The sequence below is a fragment of the Siphateles boraxobius genome, unplaced genomic scaffold (genome assembly GCF_051911475.1).
Source record: "Siphateles boraxobius isolate OS27281-9 unplaced genomic scaffold, OSU_SipBor_1 46, whole genome shotgun sequence".
NCBI classification, from domain to species: Eukaryota; Metazoa; Chordata; class Actinopteri; order Cypriniformes; family Leuciscidae; genus Siphateles; species Siphateles boraxobius.
The window spans coordinates 20005709-20032827 of NW_027509097.1; the positions used below are offsets into that span (position 1 = coordinate 20005709).

General features: G+C 45.1%; 1 protein-coding gene and 1 long non-coding RNA gene across 2 annotated transcripts in view; one reads left to right on the forward strand and one right to left on the reverse strand.

The window, feature by feature from the left end:
- The first annotated feature begins 662 nt into the window (after positions 1–662).
- nmt1b (N-myristoyltransferase 1b) overlaps positions 663–27119 on the forward strand; it is a 30609-nt gene continuing 4152 nt past the window's right edge. Inside the window, exons 1-8 of the mRNA XM_077201230.1 lie at positions 663–789; positions 912–1011; positions 1103–1247; positions 1323–1441; positions 8245–8336; positions 8415–8531; positions 8612–8782; positions 8894–9002. Coding sequence (XP_077057345.1) covers positions 740–789; positions 912–1011; positions 1103–1247; positions 1323–1441; positions 8245–8336; positions 8415–8531; positions 8612–8782; positions 8894–9002 — 903 coding nt within the window. The 5' untranslated portion in view covers positions 663–739. The remainder of the gene's footprint in view (positions 790–911; positions 1012–1102; positions 1248–1322; positions 1442–8244; positions 8337–8414; positions 8532–8611; positions 8783–8893; positions 9003–27119) is intronic.
- On the reverse strand, positions 17743–26837 carry LOC143710306 (uncharacterized). The gene is made up of 3 exons (XR_013194521.1): positions 26768–26837; positions 18916–20037; positions 17743–18797 (listed from the first exon to the last, which is right to left on the reverse strand). It is a non-coding gene; the product is annotated as an uncharacterized LOC143710306 (long non-coding RNA).

Consider the following 27119-nt stretch of genomic DNA (forward strand, 5'->3'; position numbering starts at 1 on the left):
CAGGCAGGCAAAACAGGAACATAACACAGAGAAAACAAAACCAAAAGAGGTTACACGTGACAAATTGAAACAAATTAGGTGAAAAATGTCAAGAGGGTTACTAACAGTTATGGTTAGGGGTTGGTTAAATCAATTTAATGGTTTAAATAATTTATTATTTAATTTATCATTCCTGAAAATCAGTAATACAAATACAGAGTTGAATAGATAGTGCTATAAAATAGTACATCGGCTACTGCTAGTACATACTACAATAGAGTTTTAGAAATGCAGTCCTGGAACTGCAGCCACTGGAATTGCAGTATCATGCTATTCATCTTGGCACATTATAGCAAACCAAACCTTTTAGTTTACAAAAAACTTTTAAATCATTTTTCAATCAAAATTCAATTTTGTTATGATGAAAAACGCAATAAAAATGTATCAAAGTATTGTATCATAAGGCAAAACATATATTGCCCCAGTGAGGCTATTAAATCTAGTTGAAAACAAGTTTATAGGAATTTTAACACATTCCCCTTAATTATGCACCAATGGTTTAAACTTTACTATTAGTGGCTCTGAAAGCAAGCCAAAAAGTGTTATGCTACGATAAGTGATCACTGTGTATGGGTGTGGAGGGCAGCTGATTGGTAGATACTCATGTTGAAGGCTGGGTGTCTCCCTCCTGCACTAACAGCACATTAAGATAAGCTCCTAGCACAAACACCCACAACTACAGAGCTGAATGATCACTTAAATGGCTGCTCCAATGCCCAAAAACACTTTCATGGCCAAGCAGAAAAGCCTGTAAGTGCTGTATCTATTCATTGTCATTTTTCTCTCGCTCACTCTTTTAATTCTATTTGTTATTTTATTTATATATTATTTATTATTTTTCGATTATTTTAAAATGTACTGCTTTTAAACAGCTTAGAGGAAAACAGGGGTGCTGAAGGCAAGAAGAAGAAGACAAAGAAACACAAGGACCAAGCATGGGCTAAAGAGGGGCCACAGGACGCTTTCAAAATGGTAACTAATAATCCATGTCTGTCTATGTGTATCTTTTTTATGAGATGTATGAGTATATTACCTGTTTCAAATAACTTTAATTTGTTTACAGCTGGACTCTCTTCCAGAGGATAAGCAACAGGAGATTCAAAAAGCCCTGCACCTGTTTTCTTTTGATCAGGGGCCTCCAAAAAGTCTACTGGAGGCTCATAAGCACACATACCGCTTTTGGGATACCCAGCCAGTTCCTAAGATAGGTATGATGGACAGTGCACAGTTAGAAACAACATTACCTGTGTGCATCTCTACAAATGGCATTCATTCTCTTTTAGATGAGGACGTGACATCATATGGACCGATTAAGTCAGAGATGCCCAGCGTTCGAGAAGAGTCGTATTCACTGCCACAGGAATTCATTTGGGACACCCTCGAACTGGACAATCAGGAGCAGGTGAGAGAAAGGACTTTTTGAACTAATACAGTCCCAAATTTATTTATTGAACAGAATTGAAAAGAAATGTCATTGAAATCCAGGGATGGACAAAGTACACTTTAGCTAAAATATAGATGCCTTGATGAAATATTACTCTAATAAAAGTTTAAGTACTCTTTTTAATTTTCTAATGTAGCAAAAAAAAAAAAAAAAAGAGTATCAAAAGTAAGTAAATGATGAGGACTACCCTTGTCAAAACACTAATTATTCCTTATTAATATTATATTATCTCTGTAATTATTACAGAAGTAATATACTTTAAAAGAATATATGCAAACTGAATGTTTTCGGACACTGATTCCATGTTATTTAAAATTAAAGGAAGATGTATTAGTTTAAATTTATACTCAGTGCAGTTAGTTGAAATTAAGAGTGCTTTTTTGACCCACTTAAAGGGTTAGATCACCCAAAAATGAAAATTCTGTCAGTAATTACTCACCCTCATCTTGTTCCATTCCCGTAAGACTTCCGTTCATCTTCGGAACACAAATTAAGATATTTTTGATGAAATCTGTGTGGGCCTCTGAGTGAGTTGTATGTCAGAACGTAGGCTCACTATTAGCCGACGCTGGTCATGTGTGTGATGCCTGTGATGCTGGCCAATAGTGAGCCTACGTTCTGACGTACAACCCAGAAGCGCTGCGCTGTTACACTACGTGAACTCACTCAGAGGCCCACACAGAAGAAAATGCGTAGTTGAATAAATTCGTTATTTTTTTTTTTTTTTGTGCACAAAAAGTATTCTTGTCGCTTGATAAACTTAAGGTTGAGCCACTGTAGTCACTTGGATTATTTTAACATCTTTACTAACATTTCAGGGCTTGCAGATATCAATTACCTAGCAGTGTCATGGTCGGTAAAAGAACAGGAAGCAATAGCAGTTACTCAGTATTTATTTGAAGGACAACAGTACAGGAAAAGACACGGGTGTGGACAGGTAACGCAGGGACTTCGATGGTCAAGGTGCGGTGAATCCTCGTGAAGTGCCCAAGACGAGACGAACAATCCAACACCGAGTTGACGAATCCACAGGAACACAAGGACGGGGAAAACTGGAACCAGACGCGAACACCGACACCCAAGACATACAACAACGATCTGACAAAGGGAATGAGACAACAGTGAGTATATAAAGAGTGAGGAAGATTGACTGCAGCTGGTGATGAATGATGATTTTCAGCTGGAGCGGATCAAGGAATGACAACACATTCACGCCCACTACACACGTGCTTTCATACCACAACATAAACACGAGACGAGAAGGAACATTGGATCTGAATACCGTGACAGTACCCCTCTCCTAAGAACGCCTCCTGGCGTTCTCAGACCTCCTTACCTGACGATTGTAATCATCGATCAAGGAGTGATCCAGAATGTCTCTGGCAGGTACCCAACTTCTCTCCTCCGGACCGTAACCTTCCCAGTCCACCAAGTACTGGAATCCGCGCCCCCTCCGCCTAGAATCCAGAATACGATCTACCGAATAGGTGGTCTCCCCATCTACGAGACGCGGCGGGGGGGGAACCGGGACAGGCGGATTAATGCAAGAACGAAACACGGGTTTAATTTGGGAAACGTGAAATGCGGGGTGAATTCTCCTGTACGCAGGAGGTAAACTAAGGCGGACTGTCACCGGACTAATGATCTTGGTGACAGCGAACGGGCCAATAAATTTGGGAGCAAGCTTATTAGAGACGGAGCGGAGAGGAATGTTCTTAGTAGAAAGCCACACTTTTTGACCGACGACATATACGGGAGGCTTTGACCGGTGGCGATCGGCCTTAGCCTTGGTGCGCGCCCCCACTTGGAGTAAAGTCTCACGGGCTCTAGTCCAAGTGCGGTGACACCTCTGGATAAAGGCGTGAGCAGAGGGGACCGCGACCTCGGATTCCAGACTGGGAAAAATTGGTGGCTGGTAACCTACACTACACTCAAACGGAGAAAGGCCCGTGGCCGACACTGGTAAGGTATTGTGGGCGTACTCCACCATGGACAGCTGTTGGCTCCATGAGGAAGGATTCTTGGATACCAAACATCGTAACACCCTCTCCAGATCTTGGTTGGCTCTCTCGGTCTGGCCATTGCTCTGAGGGTGAAACCCTGAAGACAGACTAACCGTCGCCCCCAGTAATCTACAAAATTCTTGCCAAAATTTGGACACAAACTGGGGTCCTCTGTCAGAGACCACGTCTATCGGGAGGCCATGTAAGCGAAAGACGTGGTCAACGACTGTCAACGCTGTCTCCTTAGCTGAGGGTAAGGGAATAAAATGGGCCGCCTTCGAGAACCGGTCCACCACAGTCAAAACGATTGTGTTACCCTGGGAGGGGGGGAGGGCGGTGATAAAATCTAGCGCGATATGGGACCAGGGTCTCGAAGGGACTGGCAGCGGTTGGAGGAGCCCATCTGGAGGTCGATTGGAAGTCTTACCAGTGGCACAAACCGAGCAAGCCAAAACAAAACTGTGGATGTCACGAGCCATAAGTGGCCACCAGAATCGTTGCTTGACTAAAAACTTAGTACGATTAACTCCTGGATGACAAGCTATGTTGGAACAATGGCCCCACCGGATAACGTCCGACCTTAATCCCTCCGGCACAAATAAACGACTCGGTGGACAGTCGGGCGGAGGCGTTACCCCTTCTAAGGCCTTCTTGACCTTCGATTCGATCTCCCATACAAGTGTGGAAACAAATAGGGTCTCCGGTAAAATGCACTCGGGAGTAGACGGGAGTAAAAATACGAGACAAAGAATCGGTTTTGATGTTCTTAGAACCCGGACGGTACGAGATAGAAAAATCAAAACGACCGAAAAAAAGTGCCCACCGAGCCTGCCTGGAGTTCAATCTTTTGGCGGTTCTGATGTACTCTAAGTTCTTGTGGTCGGTCCAGACGATAAAATGTACCCCCGAACCCTCTAACCAATGTCGCCATTCCTCCAACGCTAACTTGACTGCCAACAACTCCCTGTTACCAATGTCGTAATTGCATTCAGCTGGGGATAAACGGTGAGAGAAAAACGCGCAAGGATGCATCTTGTCGTCTGTGGGAGAGCGCTGGGACAGCACTGCTCCTACCCCCACCTCTGACGCATCGACCTCCACCACGAACTGCCGTGAATAGTCAGGGGCAACGAGGATGGGAGCTGAAACAAAGCGGCTCTTGAGGTTAGCAAACACAGCCTCGGCTGTATCTGACCACCTGAACGGAGTTCTGGGGGAGGTCAAGGCGGTCAGAGGCCCGGCTAGTAGGCTGAAGTTGCGAATGAAACGCCGATAGAAATTGGCGAATCCCAGAAACCTCTGTAGGGCCTTACGGGAATCTGGACTTGGCCATTCCACCACAGCCTTAACCTTGTCAGGGTCCACACGCATTCCCTCAGACGAGACGATGTGTCCTAAAAAAGGAACAGACTGTGCATGAAAATCGCATTTCTCCGCCTTGACAAAAAGCCCATTCTCTAACAACCTCTGAAGCACTTGTCGTACGTGTTGCACATGTTCCTGGAGAGACGAGGAAAATATCAATATGTCATCCAGGTAAACATATATGAATTGATCTATCATGTCTCGCAACACATCATTGACAAGTGCCTGGAAGACTGCTGGGGAGTTGGACAGCCCGAAAGGCATGACCAAATATTCAAAGTGCCCCCTGGGGGTGTTAAACGCAGTCTTCCATTCATCCCCCTCCCTGATGCGGACCAAATGATAAGCATTACGCAAATCCAATTTTGAGAAGATGGATGCTCCCTGCAACCTCTCGAAGGCTGAAGACATCAACGGCAAAGGATAGGTATTCTTTACCGTGATGTTATTCAACCCTCGGTAATCAATACAAGGTCGCAGAGAGCCATCCTTTTTCCCCACAAAAAAGAACCCCGCCCCCGCAGGTGAAGAGGAAGGGCGGATGAACTTGGTTGCTAGAGAATCAGAAATATATTTCTCCATAGCCTCCCTTTCTGGGACAGAAAGCGAGTATAACTTGCCTTTAGGCGGAGACTTACCTGGCATTAACTCTATTGCACAGTCATAGGGACGATGAGGAGGGAGAGAAGCAGCCCTAGACTTACTGAACACTTCCTTCAGGTCATGGTACTCCTCGGGCACGTTAGACAGATCCCCTGCTTCCTCCTGAAACACAAAAACAGGCACAGACGGACAAGCAGACACAAGACAAGACTTATGACACTCCCTGCTCCACTCCAGTATGGTCTTATGCTGCCAGTCCACTCGGGGGTTGTGATAAGTGAGCCAGGGGTGACCAAGAACAATGGCTGCCAATGGTGAATCCATGATATAAAAAAAAATTGTCTCAGTGTGATTTCCAGAAGTGATGAGGGTGATGTCTTCGGTGATGAATGAGATGGTGGGAAGTTCTTGGCCATTAAGTGCATGTACCGCAATCTTCTGAGTGAGTGGTCTGAGTGGAATCTGAAACGTGTGTGCAAACGTGCTGTCCATGAAATTACCTTCAGCCCCAGAGTCCAGAAGTGCTTGGCAGTCGTGTTGGTGAGTTGACCATCTCAGTCTTACCGGGAGGAGTGTAGATGTGGATGAGGTCTTCTCGGCGGAGATCCCACCCGATAGTAGCCTCATACTTACTATCGGGCTTGGCCTTTTACCGGGCAGTTGTACGCAAAGTGTCCCGAACCTCCACAGTATAGGCAAAGGCCCTGGGACCTCCGCCTCTCCCTCTCCTCCCGGGAAAGCCGAGCTCGACCCACCTGCATGGGTTCGTGATCGAAGACAGGGCTGATCACGTCCCTGCCGCTGGACCGTTGACCCTCTATCCCTCCAGGAGAACGGGTGGACGAGACTCTGCCTCCGACTCAGGAAAGTCGCGCATCCACCCGTAGAGCTAAGTCAATAAGTCCGTTAAGAGACGTGGGGAGGTCCAGGGCGTAGATCTCTCTGTGGACGCGATCAGCCAACCCATGCAGGAACATGTCCCACTGCGCCTCCTCGTTCCAATGGCATTCGGCCGCCAGGGTTCGGAACTCGATGGAAAAGTCCGAGACCGACCTCTCCCCCTGACGAAGGTCGGCCAGTACCCTAGCGGCCTCTCTCCCCGCGACTGCTCGATCAAAGACTCTTCTCATCTCCGCGGAGAGAGATTGGAACGAGGCACAGCAAGGGTCTTGATTCTCCCACACCGCCGTTCCCCATAACGCAGCCTTTCCGGTCAGTAACGTGATGACAAAGGCCACCTTGGTTTGTTCATTCTGGAACGTTCTGGGCTGTAGGGCGAAATGCATTGAACACCTTGTCAAAAACGCTCGACAATATGCCGACTCACCCGCATAAGACTCCGGAACCGGTAGGCGTGGCTCAGATGGCGCGAAGATCTCCGGTGGTGTGGGGGGAACGGCTGGTGTGGGTGGCGCAGTGGGAACACGAAGAAGTTGGACCTGCTGGGTGAGCTCGGACACCTGCGCTACCAAAGCTTGAATCGCACGACCCGTGTCATTGATGTTCCTCTCGTGAGAGTCCAATCTCCGGACGTTGTGGTGGACGAACTCATCCAGCGTGGAAGATGCCTCTCCTGCTGCTTCCATTGTAAGGTCAGATCGTTCTGTCATGGTCGGTAAAAGAACAGGAAGCAATAGCAGTTACTCAGTATTTATTTGAAGGACAACAGTACAGGAAAAGACACGGGTGTGGATAGGTAACGCAGGGACTTCGATGGTCAAGGTGCGGTGAATCCTCGTGAAGTGCCCAAGACGAGACGAACAATCCAACACCGAGTTGACGAATCCACAGGAACACAAGGACGGGGAAAACTGGAACCAGACGCGAACACCAACACCCAAGACATACAACAACGATCTGACAAAGGGAATGAGACAACGGTGAGTATATAAAGAGTGAGGAAGATTGACTGCAGCTGGTGATGAATGATGATTTTCAGCTGGAGCGGATCAAGGAATGACAACACATTCACGCCCACTACACACGTGCTTTCATACCACAACATAAACACGAGACGAGAAGGAACATTGGATCGGAATACCGTGACAAGCAGACTATGAAGGAGTGAGCCAGCTCTCAGATTTCATTAAAAATATCTTAATTTGTGTTCCGAAGATGAACGAAAGTCTTAGGGGGTTGGAACAACATGAGGGTGCGTAATTACTGACAGAATTTTAATTTTTGGGTGAACTAACCCTTTAAGAAGAACTTTAGTACACTTTTATATGTAATTTCATTATTATTTGGTGTCTTTGAAATATAGTGACATATATTACCGAATGAGGTGACGAATTTATGCTACTGTAAAGTAAAACTTTTAATTTGCCCTTTTTTTTATTTGACTTTTTAAAAGTAAAAGTGTTAAGTGTCTTAAATGTTTTAAGAATCATATGAAAGTGTAGGCCTATAAGTACTCGTAAGTGGCCATTTATTCTACAAGTACAGTTTTTTTTTAAAAATATACTCTTTTTAGAGTATTGTAAGTGCACATTCAATATAATTAAGAACATTTTTTTTTTAAAGGGTACTGTTATTATATTTTTGCTCTTTGGTATACTTCATCCTCCTGCTCAAAATACCTGTTTTAAGAGAAAGCAGTCTGATAACACCGCCGCACAGATAGGATAAAGCTTAAATAGATTTTTGCATTTCTGCTTTCCATTTTTCGCATTTCTGCCCATGCACCAGTTGGGAATGGGAACTACAGTTACTGCAGTAAAAGAAAAACGATTATCTTTATCTTCAACCCTGTAACTAGTTTACTCCTTATGTTTCTCTATGTAATTGTAGCTGAGAGAACTTTGTGATTTCCTGAATGAAAACTACACGGAGGAGGATGACAACACACTTCGTCTGCACTACTCTCCACAGTTCTTGCTCTGGTGTGTTTGATCTCTTACATCAATATGAGCACAAACAACTGATCTTATAATTTCTCTATGTTTTTGCACTTATTTTAGGGCTCTATGCCCCCCTGGAGGGCAATCACAGTGGCACTGTGGAGTCAGAGTAAACTCCAGTCAAAAACTAGTGGGATTCATAAATGCCAATCCTGCTACTATGAAAGTATTTGACACGTAAGTGAAGATTTTTTTTTCAGTTGGTTAAAATTGTTTAAATATTTTTGGTTGATACAAATGACAAAGATGCTCCACAGAGAGCTAAAGATGGTGGAAGTGAACTTCCTGTGCGTGCACAAAAAACTTCGCTCAAAAAGAGTGGCACCAGTCCTAATCAGGGAGATCACCAGACGTATCCATCAGCAGGGTATATCTCAAGCTGTCTACAGCACCAGTGCAGTCCTACCAAAGCCTATTGCAACCTGCAGGTATGATGGAAATTGTCAGGATATTTCTCTTACTCTCCCAGACCACCGCTGCTGTTTTATTTGTGGTATTGTTTAAAACCAAATTTTGTTATTCTTTATGGTTGTTAAAAGGTACTGGCACAGATCGCTGAACCCACGCAAGCTGATTGAGCTGAATTTCTTCTCTCTCACTCGTAACATGACCCTGCAGCGTGCCCTCAAGCTAAATCGGCTTCCTGAGGTCAGACTGCCCTACTAAGTCCCTAATTTTTCCTGCAAGTTTAAATTCTGATTGTCATTGAGTATTGGTTTATTATGTCAGTGAGTATTTTTTAAAGTAGTTAATTGTTTTACAATGTTATAGAATGATTTGAAATTAATTTCTCAACGAGGCATACACGTATAGTAGGTGTAAACAGGGGGGGCGTGCACCTGAGACCTAGGCAGCGTTCGGCCCCGACAAAACGTAGCATAACGTTTTTTAAACAGAAACAGTGATGCGTTGAACACACTGTTCTGATGACGCAAGAGTTGCAAATATGGCAGCTGAGAAGGCCATTCTTTGTGTTCTTTGTGAAGAATTTTCGGAGCCTGATGAAGTCGGTATAAATATGTGTTTAATACTACAAAATATGCCCGATGTTACAGTTACTGCACTTGCCGCCCAGAACACAAGAGAACATCCCAATCGAGTGAAGGGATTGCTGAAACTGAAATGGAACCGTAAAAAGTGAACAGTTGGATCAACCTAAAAAAATTACTTCAATTGGTAACACCTAAAAAATTTACGTTTTCTCAACTTAAATTATCACGTTTAATCTACTTCATTTCACTAGGTCAATCACACTTAAATTATTTGAGTTCATTCAATCCTATTAAATAATAGGATTGAATGAACTCAAATAATTTAAGTACATTAGTCTGACTTAATTTCATTGCATTCCAACTTAAATGTATTAAGTTTTTCTACAGTTGGATCAACTTAAAGGTGCAATGTGTAAAAATTTAGAGAATCTATTAACAGAAATGCAATATTACATCCATAACTATGTGTTCAGTGGTGTATAAAGAACTTACTTAAAGGGTAACTAAACCCCTGGTCAAAGCCTGACTCCACCCACTGGCAATATTTTAAAAATGCTGGAAAAGTGGGCAGACCCCAGCGGAGAGAGAGGGGACGAACCGAGGGCAGGTGTGAGCAGGGGGGTGGGGGGGTGGGGGGGGGGGGTGCACCTGAGACCCGCAGTGACAGCTCTGTCAACTAGCTAAAATGGAGTGACGCAAGTAGCTTTGCAACAGAGCGGCCATTTGAAGTCGAGAACTTTTCTTCCCCACCTTCACCTGAAGTGGAGGAGGGTGAATTGTCTGTGGACACCAGCTCAAACTGCGGTCTTAACTCCCGCATCGCGATCGGCATCCGATTATTCTTATATTCAGTCATTTTGAGGTAATTTTTTTCCAGGATTATTATTACTATTACGTTTATTATATTTTGCTGCTATGTGAAAAAAATAATCAGCAAATCACGCCGGCGGGTTTGTCGACACCAGAGGATTAACTTTAGCCTAATAAGAAGGAACATAAATTGTGATTAAAAATATATGCTCACTCACATCATGACGCCGCTGCGGTGGTGGAGTTCATGCAGGATTGGAAGAGGTATGAAGATCAGCGTTTGGCAGCGCGAGCTGTGTGGAGAAGCCCATTTCCACCTCCATTGCGTTGGAGAAGCAATCCCACGTAAAATGCAGGTTGCACACTGGAGCAATAGGCGAGATTAACTACCTAGGCTACACGAAATAATCTAAATAACTATATAAATGCTATGCTAACTAGATGCTAATATATATATATCCTGATCGTTTTCAATACGATCGTAATTCCAACTCCTGACTCGCTTCAGTAGTTTTGACGGAACCAGATGCTTTTATAGCAGGGGCAGCCAAGGGCGTGGTGAGCTCGCACCAAGGGCGTGACAGAGCGACGTCAGAGAGTATTCTACGTCAGAGAGTAGGCCTACCCCTACTGCAGGAGCTTTCCTTTTAACCTGAAGAGGGCAGCACTCAGAAGTTTTTACACCATATATTTGAAAATTAAAACACTTTATACCCAAATGTCAAAAAATGTACTCGAATCAATGAACAGCATTTTATGAAGCTCCATTCTTACAGATAATTAACTAAAAAAGTTGTTTTATGCCTGGCTCACACTACAGGAGTTTTAAAATCCTAACCGATTTTGAAATCTGGTTGCACCTCACACTTAAGGAGAATCTTTGCAGATTTTTTTCCTTCAAATCTTAAACATGCTCACACTACAAGATTTGAAAATCGTGGCGCATCACACACTAGAAAATGTTAATAAGATTATCATGCCAGATATGATTCCACCATGATCACGTGATCTCACGCAACAGATCGGAAGCGGAAAAGTGGATGTAAACTAAATATCTGTCCTTCAGATCAAGTCATATTTGAAAAATATGCAGTGACCAAGGAAAGCGAAATCTTTAAAAAAAAAAAATCATCCTTTTAACATTTAAGGATATTTCTAATGAATGGCGTCATCTCTATGAGGTGACGTGTCAGCTCCAGCGTTGCCTTGCCCATGCACCGGAATGGGCAGCTGAGCCTTATAAAGTGGAGCTCAAAGTTAAAATTAAATGTTAAAATAATTAACAGCTTGTTTCATTACATATATATTAGAATGAATCCGAATTTCTTTGTTAATTCAACGGAAATGTATGACTCACTCAAAGGCAGTCTCTTGCCGCCACCTAGTGGCTTAACTATGTAACTGGACTGAGTGACAGCCTGTCTATAACACGGAGAGACGAGCCTCTCGTTTGTGAGATTACAGGATCGTAACTAATGGCGCTTTTCCACTGCATGGTACGGTACGGTTCGGTTCGGGTCGACTCGGCGCGGAACGGTTCGGCTCGCTTCGCTTTTCCACTGCGTGGTACGACTCGACTCGGTACGGCACGGTTCGGTTCGCTTTAGCTCGTTTGCTTTTCCACCGCAGTTAGTACCCCTTCAAAGTGGGTGGGACTGATCGTTATTTGCGCCGCCTCTATTGCCATGACATCATCGTAAACGCGCCAAATTTCAAACGCAAAACACAGGAACAATGGAGCCTATCGAGGGGATGGTGTTCCTGATTCTCGGCATGTGGATGTTTTTAACTGCAAGACGGAGAAATGTGTTTAAAATGAGGCTGATGGCAGAAAAACAAAATACTGCTAAAAAAAACAAAAGAGTCTGGGAACTCTTACAACGAAGCGCAGATGACGACATCACTCAGTTTGCCCGATGGCGCACTAGGGTAAGCTAATCTTGTTTAGGGTCTCAATCCTGATATAGTCACAAAGCATATAATGAATTTAGCTGGCAATATTATGTATTAAGAAGTGTAATCTGTGTATTTCAGATGTATCATATTTCGCAAAGTCGCCGCCACAGACCATCTGTTTGGACGTTTAACAGAGCTTCTGAGTGGTGGGATGTGATTGTTCCTGGTTTTACAAACACGCAGTGGTTGGAGAACTTTAAAATGTCGGAAGAAACGTTTATCCATTTGTGCAACAAACTGCGTCCTGCGATGGAGCGACGGGACACAAACTTCCGCGTGTGTGTACCTCTAAAGAAGAGAGTAGCCATTGCACTGTGGAAGCTTGCAACCGGCTCTGAGTACAGAAGTGTTGGACATCTTTTTGGAGCAAGCATTTCAACTGCGTGTCGGTGTGTTCAGGAGTTCTGTGCTGCAGCAGAGACGTTGTTGGTACCTGAAAAAAAATCGTTTTCCAGATCTGGAGAGGTTTAAAGAAATGGCTGCCTACGTTGAGAACAGATGGGGACTCCCACAGTGTATTGGTGCTATTGATGGATCACACATACCCATAATAGCACCACAACACTATCACTGTGACTATTTCAACCGTAAAGGCTGGCACTCCATCATCCTTCAAGGTATTGTGGATGGGAAGGGACTTTTCTGGAATGTTTTCACAGGACTGCCTGGAAGCCTGCATGATGCTCGGGTTTTGAGACTGTCCACGCTGTGGGAGGTGGAAAGCCGTGGAAACCACATACCAGCTAGCACCAAAAACATTGATGGGGTGAATGTTGGCTACTACATCCTTGGAGACTCTGCCTATCCCTTGCAGAACTGGCTCTTAAAACCATTCATATCTGGACGGCTGACAGCGGAACAGCGGATCTACAACACGAAAATATCCAGAGCACGTGTAGTGGTTGAAAATGCTTTTGGAAGATTAAAAGGAAGATGGCGTTGCCTTATGAAAAGAAATGACTGTTCGGTCGACCTTGTGAAATCTATGGTGCTGACATGCTGTGCTCTACATAACCTTTGTGAGAGTCATGGAGAGGCCTATGAGAGTGCATGGGATCCACCTTCAGCAGCAGAACCTGTGCTGGCACTGCCACAGCCTGTAGAGGAGGGGGGCAGGGATGTCCGTGAGGCTCTGATGCGTTACTTGAACAGTTGACTATGTCTGTTCTGTAAAGTGTGTGGTCAATAAACTTTTGTGCAGTATTTTAAAATGTTCCCCTTGCATATTTCTTAACCCCTTCCACGGAAAAGATCACAGATCATTTTAGTAAAACATTTCACCACTCGTTAAAACATCACACTCTTACTTGATCTGGAAAAACTTTCCCTCATTACAAAGATTTAAGACTCCAGCTTTGATATTTGACCACTTTTATGATAAATCTGCTTTGCAGTGACATTAAATTCTTGATCTATTCCAGGAGTGTGAAATTATTAATTTGTAACATTTGATATTTTGAATAGGAATCATCTCTCATAATGCAGTCAATCATGTTTTCTCAGGTTTATTTGTGTTCACTTACATGCAATATACAGCATCTGGAGAAATAATTATCACATGTTTTTTAAATATTTATCATACAGAATAATATTTCTATTAATTTTATGTCATAACACTATTTTAAACCGTGACCGGAATCTGATACAAATACTCGATGGTGGTTTAAAGTGAGTTTTAAGTAAAAGTGTATTATTAATATTTTATATTTTGTCTAAATGTAGCTTGCTGATACCTGTTGCTTTAATCCACCTGCTGGAAAAGCTATTCTATTACATAATTCAATTTGTTAAAAGAATTCACGTAAGGTCCCAAAAATATGTATAAGGTCCCAAAAATATGTATATATTTTGTTTTTAAACAAGACTTAAAATAATAGGTGGATTTTGCATGTATAGTAGGATGACATGGGTGTCGATGGCTAAGCATAATGCCAGAATAAAGGCTATAATGGCTGAATTCAAACAAAAGAATAACGATAAAAGAATAATGAAGATTAAGTCTCATACCGGCAGAGGTGTGAAAGGTATGTCTATTGACTACAATAAAGCATGAATGGGACAGTTCTCCTCACCCGACATTAGTCAATAGACTGTAAATGGGTGTCTACAGGGCAATAAAATATTTGATAAGAATCTAATCAGCCTTCTCTTAAAAAAAACTACCCATATATACTCCACAGCATGGATATTTTTAAGAAATCTTCAGATTTAAAATCTTTTTTAAATCAGATTCAAAATTCAGATCATGCTTCCTTGAGCTTATATATCTCAATATTAATAACAGTCTGATTAATTCTGAGTCTTGAACTGTAAACTCTTACTTCTAGACTTGGCTTTCTTAATATATGTTGGTTATGTCTCCATTCAGAATAGATTATATTCAAGTGGGGCATACATGACGCCCAGCATAAAAAGGGTGCTACTCATAAGTCACAGCAACCCCTTTTTATTTTGGGTGTCATGTATGCCCCACTTGAATATAGTCTATTTTGAATTTTAAAGGTATAATTAGCTATATTACATGCTAATGAAATATTAAAGCATTAAAAAGGAAAGTACACGTTTAACAAGTAAATTTTATTGAAGAAAAATGTAAACAGATCAAACTTCAAACAAAGTGCAAATATATTTACTGAAAAAATAAAATATATAAAGACATATATAAACAAAAATTTAAAAGTAAAAAATGTACACCAAGCGAACTTGACATTTTGTGCAAATGTATGTAGTGCAAAAAAATCAATATATATATATAAAATATAAAGACGACATATATAAACACAAATTTAAAAGAAAAAAATGTACACTAAGCAAACTTTAAACGTCGTGCGCAAACGTATTATACAAAAAAATTCAGAGAAAACAAGTTAAAAATTAACTATTTCTATGAATTATGGACTAGAGAGGTTTTAGTCGGGCAGAGAGGTCTGTTGTTGCCGGCCACTCATCGCCTGTACAAGCATCCCCATGACGTTGAGGAAGGCTTGATTGAATGCAGCCGTTTGTGCATTTTCCTCCGTCCTTAAGGCCGCTTCCTGCTCCCTCGCTTGCCGGGCCTCATCGATTGCCATCTGCAAATGGAGCTCCCTCTGTGCCCGGTTCAGTTCCTGCTGTTGAATATCAGCCACCTGCATCTCTCTTAAAACAGCTAGATGCTCCTGATGGTGCATGCTCCTTTTCCTCTTGCCTAGATACAAAGGAAGAACAGTTATAATTGTGATTTTTTTTCTAAAGGTAAAAAAAAAAAGGAGAGTAAAAATAAAGCTAACAGAATCACATATCAATTAATTTATGAAATAACTGTTCATTAACAACCCTTACATGATCTACAGTGTGAACTAATCACAAAGTTACAGTAGCTAGCAATAATGTATTTATGGTGAGCAACAGGATTTCATGATATATCCAATTTTATTTGGATATATGATTTATCCAATTTTATACATGATTTATCCAATTTTACTCGTCTAACAACGAGGTGGCCGAGTCCAGGGCACCCTCTCTCCCATTGCTCGCAGGTCGTCTTCCGTAGATAGCGTCCATTTGGTCGAACCACTTCCACGTTCTCCTGTTCGCACCACTCCGGCCGTTGTGATCCTTTATGGTTCTATAGTCACTCTTAAGTTTTTTTAATTTGTCCCTACACTGTTTGTAGGTCCGGTAATAGCCGTGTGCGGCTAAGAGCTGAGCTACTTCTTGGAACACTTTTTCATTCCGTTTTGCCCCATCCAGCTCTCGCTGGATCCGCTCCTCGGCAACCAACGAGAGGAACGTCTGCACCTCGTCCACTGACCACGATTCAGCCATTTCTTTTTTAAAGTTTTGATCTCTTTTTTTTTCAAGAAAGTAAAAAACAGATGCTAACGCGTTGGCTGTTGTCTACTGGTTATTTAAATCTAGCGGGTTTAGTGTCTCGTGTGGCAAATCCAATGACGCTGGTAGTGACGATTCTATCTGACCAATCAGTGATCTGCAGTGTTTTTACGTCACATTTTAGTACCGGTACGGTACCCTTGGAACCTCAACAGACCAGGTACCATTTAAAGCGAGCCGAAGCGAGCCGTACCGTACCGTACCATGCAGTGGAAAAGCACCACAAGTGAGCCGTACCGAACCGTACCGTACCATGCAGTGGAAAAGCGCCATAACTGTTGTATAACAATGATCTAACAAGCTTGTGTCAGGTTTATGTTCTGTTATACTATGTGGACCCTTATTTTGACACTGTATCTTCTGTTTACTCCACTTTCTTTTGTTTCGGTTTCATTACTTCACCACGACAGCCCTACTTGTTTCTTATTGGCTATTGTGACAGTACTGACGTAATCACAATCTTGCTCATCCCGATAAATATCAAACATGTTTGATATGATCGGGGCGAGCCCGATTTGTGTGAGAGCAGATCGGGAGGTGCAAGATTCGATCTGTGAACGCCTCACATTACCAGATAATCTGCGCCAAATATCGGAACCGATCGAGGTCCTCGACAAGATATTTTCTCCGATTCTCGGTAGGGGGAAATCGGGCATAAATCGGCCTAAAACTCCTGTAGTGTGAGCCAGGCATTAGAATGAGGCATTTATATCTACATAGGCGCGGGAATCCCCTTCTATGAAGGTCGACATATTGTGACGTCATGTTTCTACCATAGCCGACAGCGAACAAACAGCGTTACAGAGCGTGTTTCGTCACTACATTGAAAGAGAAGCCGCATAAACACAGTGAGTAGTGACTTTTCCCTTGTCAGTGGTGTAAAATATGTAGTTGGATTGTTTCATGTAACTTAACTCTTCTCCCTCGCTGTGTTATGGCTTTGCTATGTGGGGATAAATGAGCTGGTTACGTTCGTGAGACAGCTGATTAGTACTCTTGTCATTGACCGTAAAACAGTTACAGGAATCACCAACCCGTCGATCTTGGAAGCATTTTAAGTCGATCGAGTTTCCAAAATCCGAGAAAAAAAGCCTATTGTGTGTAGTAAATGGTGTCTAGGGGATGCGAGGCGAGCGCGCTGTTACAATCACGTCATTTTTGCCGCACGCACCTTTGGGCTCATGCGGACGCGTCGAGTTTAAACAAGGCTTTACGCTTTAACCAGCTCAGCCACAGTAACAGCTCATATTAGCCATCTAAACTTTTACTACCCTGTTAGAAAAAAATATAGTTGCATAGTTTCATGTGGTTCTTCTCCCTCGCTGTATTATGGGTTTGCTATGTGGGGAGAAATGTGCTGGTTACGTTCGTGAGACAATCAACTAATTACTATTATTATATTATATATTAAGACCCTTGATCCTCACCTGACTATGGCTTTGTAAACTTTATCCATGATGTGGTTTATAATGGACTGTGGTACAGAAACTTGGTTTACTCTGGCTATTCTCTGCCGTCTCAGACGACGATGTTTGTCCCGTTTGAGACACAGTAGCTTCTTCGAAAGGGAGGGGTGAGCAGTGGGCTGAGCCCTTAGTGTAAACTCGCAACCGAACCGCTAGATGTCGCTAAAAGTCACACACTGCACCTTTAAAAAAATTACTTCAATTGGTAACACCTAAAAAAAATGTTTTCTCAACTTAAATTATTATATTTTCTCAACTTAATTTCACCAGGTCAGTCACACAAGACTCAAATTGCGTTAGAAATATTTATTAGCATTAATTCATTTTATACGCCATCAGTATTTTTCATATTACAAACTTTGAGAAATCATTACAAACTGTTCATATTTGTTGTGCCAATGAAATTTCATTTACTGACACACTTAACATCCATTCCATTAACAGTCTTTTTGCAAAGTTGTTTTTGCACAGCATTATGCTCAAAACTGAGCCACTAATACATTTATAAAAATAAATATAAAAACATAGTGGTTATCCCTATGCCCTAAAAACAATTAAAGGGATAGTTCACCCAAAAGTGGTTCAAGTGGTTCCAAACTTGCATGAGCTTCTTTCTTCAGCTGAACACAAAAGATGATGTGTTGAAGATTGTTGGTAACCAGACAGTTGACAAAACCCATTGACTTCCAAAGCAGGGGAAAAAAATACTGGAAGTCAATGGGTACCGTCAACTGTCTGGTAACCAACATTCTTCAACACATATTCTTTTGTGTTCAGCAGAAGAAAGAAACTCATGTAGGTTTGAAACAACTTGAACCATTTTTGGGTGAACTATCCCTTTAATATATTCTTAAAATAGAACCATAAGTGTATAATAAGTGCTTTAGAACACCATACAGGTAATGCCCTAAATTTTAAGTGAACCAATCAACTACAGATTCGAACATACAACTACACATTCATACTAGACATATGAATGAACAAATGGATAGTCTACAAACATAAGAAAACAAATTAAACATCCAACTAAACCGGAGACATTCTTTCAAACACAGACTAGACATATGCACATTCAAATATTACTGCAAGTTCACTGTAGTCTACTGAAAAGACTGAACTTTTGGTGACATCTTGGGCTGATCAAGCTGCAAGAGAACTTTCTGGAATACCTCGAATGTAAAACGAAGCTGATGTGAACGAAGGCAGTTCATTCAAAACTTTAACACCCTGGATGACGACACCTATATCAGCCGGTGGTTTGTGATGTTCTCCCCCCTCCTCCGAATAACATACACCGCTATGGTGAGGTGCTCCAGCTCACCCTCGCAAACATCTCGCTGGTTCTCCTAAAGTAGTGTACATTAAAAAAAAACAAAAAAACATTTTGCGTTCATAACTACAAAACACAAATTTAAACTTTCTGAAAAATAAAATCAAAATAGAATAGTCGGAATTTCAACTCACAAGGTACTCCTTGATGAGGTCTTGAGGATTTCCCCCCAGGAAAACGATGAGGGCCTTCAGGACACACTCTCTTTTCACGTGAATGTTTTCAGTCTGTGAAAAAGCAATTGTGATTATTTTTCTTATTTTTAAAATTCTGAGTAATCTGTAATAGAGAATCAGATTTCGCCGAGGATGGCAAAGGACAAGAAAATATAAACATTTACAAAACTATAAAAGTTTGTATTAATGACTGGCCAAAGTATATATAACACAGAAGTATACAAAAATCAGATATATTCAGATATACAGTAAACACTGATGTCTATGATACCGTTCAAAATAGAATATTGTTTTCTTCAGTATAGCAGCTTTTTAGCTGAAACCGTAGTCCTCTGTGGTTCATATAATGCAAGTCAATGGCTTTTGAGAGTCAAAAGAATAAATAAATGTATACACATGGCTCCAGACAACACATCGAGGTCTTATGAACTGAAACGATCAGTCAGTGCAAGAAACAAGAACATTATTAACATGCAACATTGCCATGAACACACTCAGGGCCGTTTGCTGAGGCTGTTCACATGTAATCACAAGTAATAATGTTGTAAATAATGTTCAGTTTTTTGCATAGAACGATCATTTGGCTTCAATGAACCTTAAACCTCAATGAATCATCAGGACCCACAGGTATTAATTTTGTTTTGCCTGTATGTTTTTTTTGTGACTCTTTTTGACTTGCATTATATATTAATCACCATGGACCACAGTTTCAGCTAAAAAAAAAAACTTCTTTACTGTTCTACTGAAGAAAAAAGTCACCTACATCTTGGATGGCCTGAGGGTGAGTAAATTAACAGTATTTATTTTATTTTATGAGTGGACTATCACTTTTAAATTGTCAATTTTGATTGGGTGGTTATGATAATTTCAAAGCTATAAAACAAGTATTTAACAATTAAATGTTACTGTTAAACATACTGTGACTAAAATAAGATTGTTTATGTTTAGTTGATATTCATGTAAAACACAGACATACCTGATCCAAAATTTGAAGAATTTCTGCATTACTTAAATTAATAGAAATTACCATGTATAGCAATTGTCGTCCTCAGTTGTCAAACATGAAAAAAGCTTTCGGTCCTAAGGGGAGAAACATTTTGTAGTATTTAACTTAAGTGGCAGAAAATGATTTGCTACAGGCCAAGTAATTAATTCGTTTTGAAAATACTATTATTTCTACAAAAAAATACATTAATTTTCTACTAAAGAAAACGTCTACGGTTACGTATGTAACCCTCGTTCCCTGAGTAGGGAACGGAGACGTTACGTCGGATGACGACGAATGGGGTTTCGCTTAGAAAGCCTATCAACTTCGAGTATTACAAAATGAGGCACGATGACGACGAATGGGGTTACCAGTCTAATCACGCCACCTTCTCAGCTGTCTTCAGTGCCCTGCGTAAATCGAGATCCCTGTCGAGACTGGACGAAGGACTCCATTTAACACACGAAAACCAAGGTACACTGGGAAGCATATCCCAAGCTAGGGGAAGTATGCAATTAATGCCAGCCCGGAGGGGGGGGGGACTTAGAGAATACACATATGACCCGAAGGAGCATATGGAGAACACTGGGGTATCCAGCCGCAGGTGGAATATTTCAACCCCAGGGGTGGCAAGGTGGCTTGCCAAGGGAAAGACACATGCTCCGAGAGGCTTACAGTGGAAATACACATGTGGGGGTCGCTCAGGGGAGGGACCATGCACACGGGAGGCACCTAGCCGACGCACAGGCAATAGACACTGGCGCCAACGTCAGGAGTGCTGGAGGAACTCGGGGCTTTCGGGGAAGCTCACCTGAGGAGAATATTGCCCGTATCCAGTCCGTGGAGTGGAATGGCGAGCAAGCGAAGACACCTGAGCGGGTCCAGTACTAGCTGGTTGAAGCGAGTACATGAGAGGACACTGGCTCCACTCGGAGATTGTAGAAACTGGCGAATGTGTTACGTGTCGCCCAGCCTGCAGCTCTGCAGATGTCTGTTAGCGAGGCGCCATGCGCTAGAGCCCAAGAGGATGCCACACTCCGGGTGGAGTGAGCAGTCACACCAAGGGGGCACGGTCGACCTTGCTGCTGGTATGCCAAAGCAATGGCGTCCACTATCCAGTGAGACAACCTTTGCTTGGAGAGAGCCTTTCCCTTCAGCTTCCCACCATAACAGACAAAGAGCTGGTCTGAGGTCCTGAAACACTGCGTCCTGTCTACATAGGCGCGGAGAGCGCTTACTGGACAGAGCAGTGCCAAGGCTGGGTCTGCCTCCTCCGGGGGCAGCGCTTGCAGGTTCACCACCTGGTCCCGGAAGGGAGTGGTAGGAACCTTGGGCACATATCCAGGCCGGGGTCTCAGGATCACGTGAGAGCAAGCCGGCCCGAATTCCAGGCACGCTTTGTCAACGGAGAATGCGTGCAGGTCCCCTACCCTCTTGATGGAGGCCAGAGCAACCAGGAGCTCTGTCTTCATAGACAGGAATTTAAGCTCGACTGATTGCAGTGGCTCAAACGGAGCACTCTTCAGGGCAGTTAGAACCACTGAGAGGTCCCAAGAGGGAACGAGAGGAGGGCGAGGCGGATTTAGTCTCCTCGCTCCTCTCAGGAACCTGATGACCAGGTCGTGCTTCCCCACCGACTTACCTTCGATGAGGTCATGGTGTGCGGCAATAGCGGCAACATAGACCTTCAGGGTGGAGGGAGACAGCCTTCGCTCCAGCCTCTGTTGAAGGAAGGAAAGCACAACGCTGATCGAGCATCTCCGGGGGTCTTCTCGGTGAGAAGAGCACCAGCTGATGAAGAGGTTCCACTTCAACGCATAGACGTGTCTCGTGGACGACACCCTAGCGGAAGTGATGGTAGCCACCACCGCTGGTGGTAGGGAACTCAAACCTGCCTCGTCCCGTCGAGGAGCCACACGTGGAGGTTCCAGAGATCGGGACGAGGGTGCCTTAGGGTGCCCTGTCCCTGAGAAAGAAGGTTCTTCCTCAGAGGGATCGGCCAGGGAGGTGCTGACGCGAGGAGTACTAGTTCGGGGAACCAGGTCCGGTTGGGCCAGTAAGGGGCAACCAGGATGACCTGCTCCTCGTCCTCCCTGACCTTGCGCAAGGTCTGCGCAAGAAGGCTCATTGGGGGAAACGCATACTTGCGGCCCTGCGGCCAGCTGTGCGCTAGAGCATCCGTGCCGAGCGTGCCCTCGGTCAGGGAATAAAACTGGGCGCAATGGGTCGAGTCGTGGGAGGCAAACAGATCTATCTGTGCGTCCCCAAACTGGTCCCAAATCAGCTGGACCGACTGGGGATGGAGTCGCCATTCTCCAGGGAGTGGCTGAAGCCGTGAGAGCTCGTCGGCTGCACAGTTCAGCGCTCCGGGAATGAAAATGGCTCGAAGCGACCTCAGATGCTTCTGACTCCATAGGAGGAGGTGGCGGGTGAGTTGTGACTTACGGAGCGAGCGTAGACCACCTTGACGGTTGATGTACGCTACTGTGGCGGTATTGTCTGATCGGACTAGTACGTGTTGACCCCTGAGCAGCGCCCGGAAGCGGTGCAGGGCAAGGCGTACTGCCAACAACTCGAGGCAATTTACATGCCATAGCCGCTGGGGTCCTGTCCAGGAGCCCGCAGCAGCATGTCCATTGCACATGGCGCCCCAGCCCGTGGTGGAGGCATCTGTTGAGACAACAACATGCCGGGAAGCTCGTTCCAGGGGGACACCATGCCCACCTCGGGACTCGGTCGCGAAGCCAAAGCTGAAGCGGTCTCATATGAAGCAATCCGAGCGGCGTGACCACGGCTGCAGATGCCATATGCCCCAGGAGCCTCTGAAAGAGTTTCAGTGGAACCGCACTCCTGCCCTTGAATTGTCTCAGGCAAGTCAGCAGTGACTGCGCACGCTCGCTCGTAAGCTGCGTGGACATCGCGACCGAGTCGATGTCCATACCGAGAAAAGAGATCCTCTGCACGGGGCAAAGTTTGCTCTTCTCCCACTTGACCCGAAGGCCCAGACGAGATAGGTGCCAAAGCACTAGGTCCCTGTGTTCGCAAACCTGATCTCGAGAGTGAGCTAGGATCAGTCAGTCGTCGATATAACTCAGGATGCGAACCCCGTGTTCCCGAAGGGGAACAAGGGCAGCCTCGACGACCTTCGTGAAGATGCGAGGAGACAGGGCTAGCCCGAAAGGGAGAACCGCGTACTGGTATGCCTGCCCCTCGAAAGCAAACCGGAGGAACGGTCTGTGTCGAGGAAGAATGGAGACATGAAAGTAGGAGTCCTTCAGGTCGATCGCTGCAAACCAATCCTGGGGCCGTATGCATTCGAAAACGCGTTTGGCGGTGAGCATCTTGAACGGCATCCTGTGAAGGGAGCGGTTCAGCACACGCAAGTCCAGGATTGGCCGTAACCCACCGGTTTTCTTGGGGACAATGAAGTAGGGGCTGTAGAAGCCGGACCTCATCTCGGCTGGAGGAACAGTCTCGATTGCACCCTTCGCCAGCAGGGTGGCAATCTCTGCTCTCATGATGGGGGCATTGCCACCGACCAAAGTGGAGCGGACTCCCCTGAAGCGGGAAGGAGACCGTGAGAACTGAATCGCATAGCCGAGCCTGATGGTCCGCGCGATCCAGCGGGACAGACGGGGAAGCTCTAACCAGGCTCCCAGGAACTGAACCAGCGGGACCATGCGAACCACAGGCGTCCCCCCGGAGGGGCAGCGAAGCGGAGTAACTGGCCCAGACGTGGACGGCATAGCGGCCCGGTGTGGGGGCACAGTTAGCAACCGCGCCCTGGCAGAGGGGGCCAGGGGAGGACCAGGCTGGTCGTCCCGCGGGGGCCTGCTCTGCCAGGGGTCTGGCGACAGAGGGGAGCAAGGGCGAAGCGGTCCGTGGACGGCACGCCGTGTCAACCGCCTCTGGGACAGAGGGGGGCGAGGAGAGCACGGCTCGTGGCCGGCGCTCTGTGTCGCCCGAGAACTCTGTGAGCTCAGGGAAGAGGGGATTGTTTCTGTCTTTAACCAAATTAGGGTGCTGCCCACCCATGGGTGAGCAGCGGGGAGTAGAGAACAAAATATTCTCCTCCGGCCCTCCACCGGGGGAAGGAGTGGTCCTGCTACCACCTCCTGAGAAAAAACCATCATCCCTGAGCAGCCCGTCTCAGGAGCGCCGCTTGGCCCGGCGTTTAGCGGGGGGTGGGGCAGGAGAGGGCTGAGGCGCCTTCTTGCGGCTTCCTCCGCGACCGGCCCTGGGTGGATGCTGCTGCGTCGTCCGGGCGGGAGGGGCGGGAGCCGCTGGAGGGCGCCCTCGGCGGGAAACAGGTCGAGGCGTCTGCCCGGCCGGCTGGGTGGAGGCAGCAGCGGGCCGGCGGGGCAGAATATGTTTGATGGCCTCGGTCTGTTTCTGGGCAGTTGAAAACTGTTGGTCAAAATCTTCAACTGCACCGCCGAAGAGGCCGGCCTGGGACAAGGGGGCGATAAGCAGACGGGTCCGCTCCGCGTCCCGCATGTCAGCCAGGTTCAGCCACAGATGTCTCTCCTGGACCACAGCTGTGGACATCACCAGACCCAGGGAGCGCGCGGTAACCTTCGTCGCCCGGAGAGCAAGGTCGGTAGCGGCGCGCAGCTCATCAAAGAGCCCTGGGTCTGTCCTACCCTCGTGCATGTCTCTGAGCATCTGGGCCTGGTAGACCTGCAGAGTGGCCATAGCATGCAGTGAAGCAGCCGCCTGTCCCGCCGCCCTGTAAGACTTCGCCACCAGGGTCGACGAAAATCTACAGGCTTTGGATGGGTGCTTAGGCTCGCCCCGAGAAGAAGCACTCTGAGGACATAGTTGCATGGCAACAGAGCGTTCAACCGGGAGAAGCCCAGTGTACCCACGGGCAGCTGCCTCATCGAGGGGAGGAAAGGCGGTTGAGACCAGCGAGCGGTCCCGATGAGACAGGGGGGTCTTCCAGGACTTTGAGATCTCATCATGCACATCCGAGAAGAAACGTATTGGGGTTTGCCGAGGACGAGGGTTGGCGGTCTTACCCAAAAACCAATTGTCCAACCGCGAGCGCTCAGGACAGGGTGGTGGCCTCCACTCAAGTCCGATGCTCGCGGCTGCCCGGGAAAGCATGGCCGTCATCTCTGGCTCAGACTCGAGCACAGCCGTATGCACACCGGAAGGTGGCAGCTGTGACGAGCCCTCACTTCCAGAAGAGTCAAATCCGCCTAGTGATACTGCAACAGACATGGCATCTTCCTCTGCAGCTTCAACTGAAGCACGCGGGCCACCAGAGGGTAGACCCACGGGAATCAGCAGTTCGCTAGCGGGCACCGTCATTGAAGAGGGGGGCTGGGGTCGCGGACACATAGTCGGCGCCTTGTTCCAGACCGTAACCCTCAGGTCACCCTGGCCACCAGCCGCAGGGCGGGGGGTGGATGAGGGGACTCTCACTCTTGCGAGTTCACGGAGTCTCGACCGTAATGACGCGATGGTCATGTTCCCACAGAGAGAACATGAGTCATCCACGAGCGCTGCTCTAGCATGATCAATGCCCAAACATACTATGCAACGCTCATGCCCATCAGAGTCCGATACCAATCTGCCGCAACCAGAAGTACACGGGCGAGACATCTTTAAAAAGACGTGCCACGTGTAAGCTCTTTTTGTGAGAGAAAACTCAAGTGTTGAAGCACCCGGGGAGAACGTACCGACTGGCAGACCACTGCAACAGATTAGCAGGAAGCACGCTCTCGCCGTAGATCGCCGTCACACCAACACTCGAGGTACTCGTTTGTAAAGCTGACAATTCAGAGATGGCTTGTGGAGAGAAGAATACACTTGACTCCGAAGCGAAAACATATCTGCTTGCTGCCGGCTTCCTCCTTTTATACCCACGAGGTGGGACGGAGTCACGCCATGCAAATTCCGCAGACCCATGGCATTTCTTTGCCATTGGCTCGTTTTGTAATACTCGAAGTTGATAGGCTTTCTAAGCGAAACCCCATTCGTCGTCATCCGACGTAACTCGGAGTGACAACGAAGGGAACCCTGTTTTTTTTTTCCTGGATGAAACACATCCAGCTAGGCGATGAAACATATATAAAAATGTATTCGTTTTTATGTGTTGTATTCATAGATATTTTTAGTTTCGTTTTATTCTCCCACAACTCGCACACAGAGTGAGTGCATTACCGCCCGCCCATCACATTTAGTCCCGCGCCGCACTCGTTGGGAGTGCATGTCTCTAGATCAAGGGCCCGGCCCGAGGATAGTGACGGGAAATATCGACCCGACAAGTTCGGGCTCGGGCAGAGGATCTAAACTTTAGAGCTGATTGAGGCGCACCAAATTACTTTAATCACAGACTTTCAACATCATTTTGGGCAAAAAAAAAAGCGATGAATAAATCAGAGCTAACGTTTCAAAGACAAATAAAAGAACAGACAAACATTACTTTAAAAGCAAACTCAATAGGCTAACGTTACTACAGAAATTCAAATTCAAGCATTTTGTCCCGCTCCCCGAGCTCCCAAAGCATTTCCAATAACTTATCTCGCGTGGCATAGACGGTTAAGGAGGCATCAATTTTAAAATAAGTTTATAAAAATACTCTCAAGATCCAAACTGAACACATTTTTATAAAACAAAGAGTAAATACAACATCCTGTATCCATAGAACATTATTCAGTAACGCTATTTCGCAAACGTACGTTCAAAAATTCAGTTAATTACGATTTCGTTAGTATTCATGTTCACAAACAACATTAATTAACTCATAAACAACTAAAACACACGTCCAAAAGTTGCATATTCGAGTATATTAATTAAAACAAACTTCCAACCTACCTTATTCATCCGAGTGCGAGAGAAAAAGAAAATGGTGGGTGAGCAGAAGTTCCAGACAGGCTTGTGCGTCATGATGTCAGAAAAAAAACGTCTGACGCGGGGGTCCATAAAGGGAAATTATACTTTGGGTGAAAGTGAGATATTTGAGTGTCAGTGAAATTCTATGCGTTCAAGTTGAATGAGTGTACAATAATCAATTACGATTAGGAAAGCAGAAATAAGAAGTAAATAGACTCAAATAGTTCTAGTAATCCAATTTACACCCATATTCACTTTTTAATTCAGACTAAAACACATCTATTTAGCCTCATATACTGACTTATTTGTAGTTCATACTGTTTTAATACCCTGC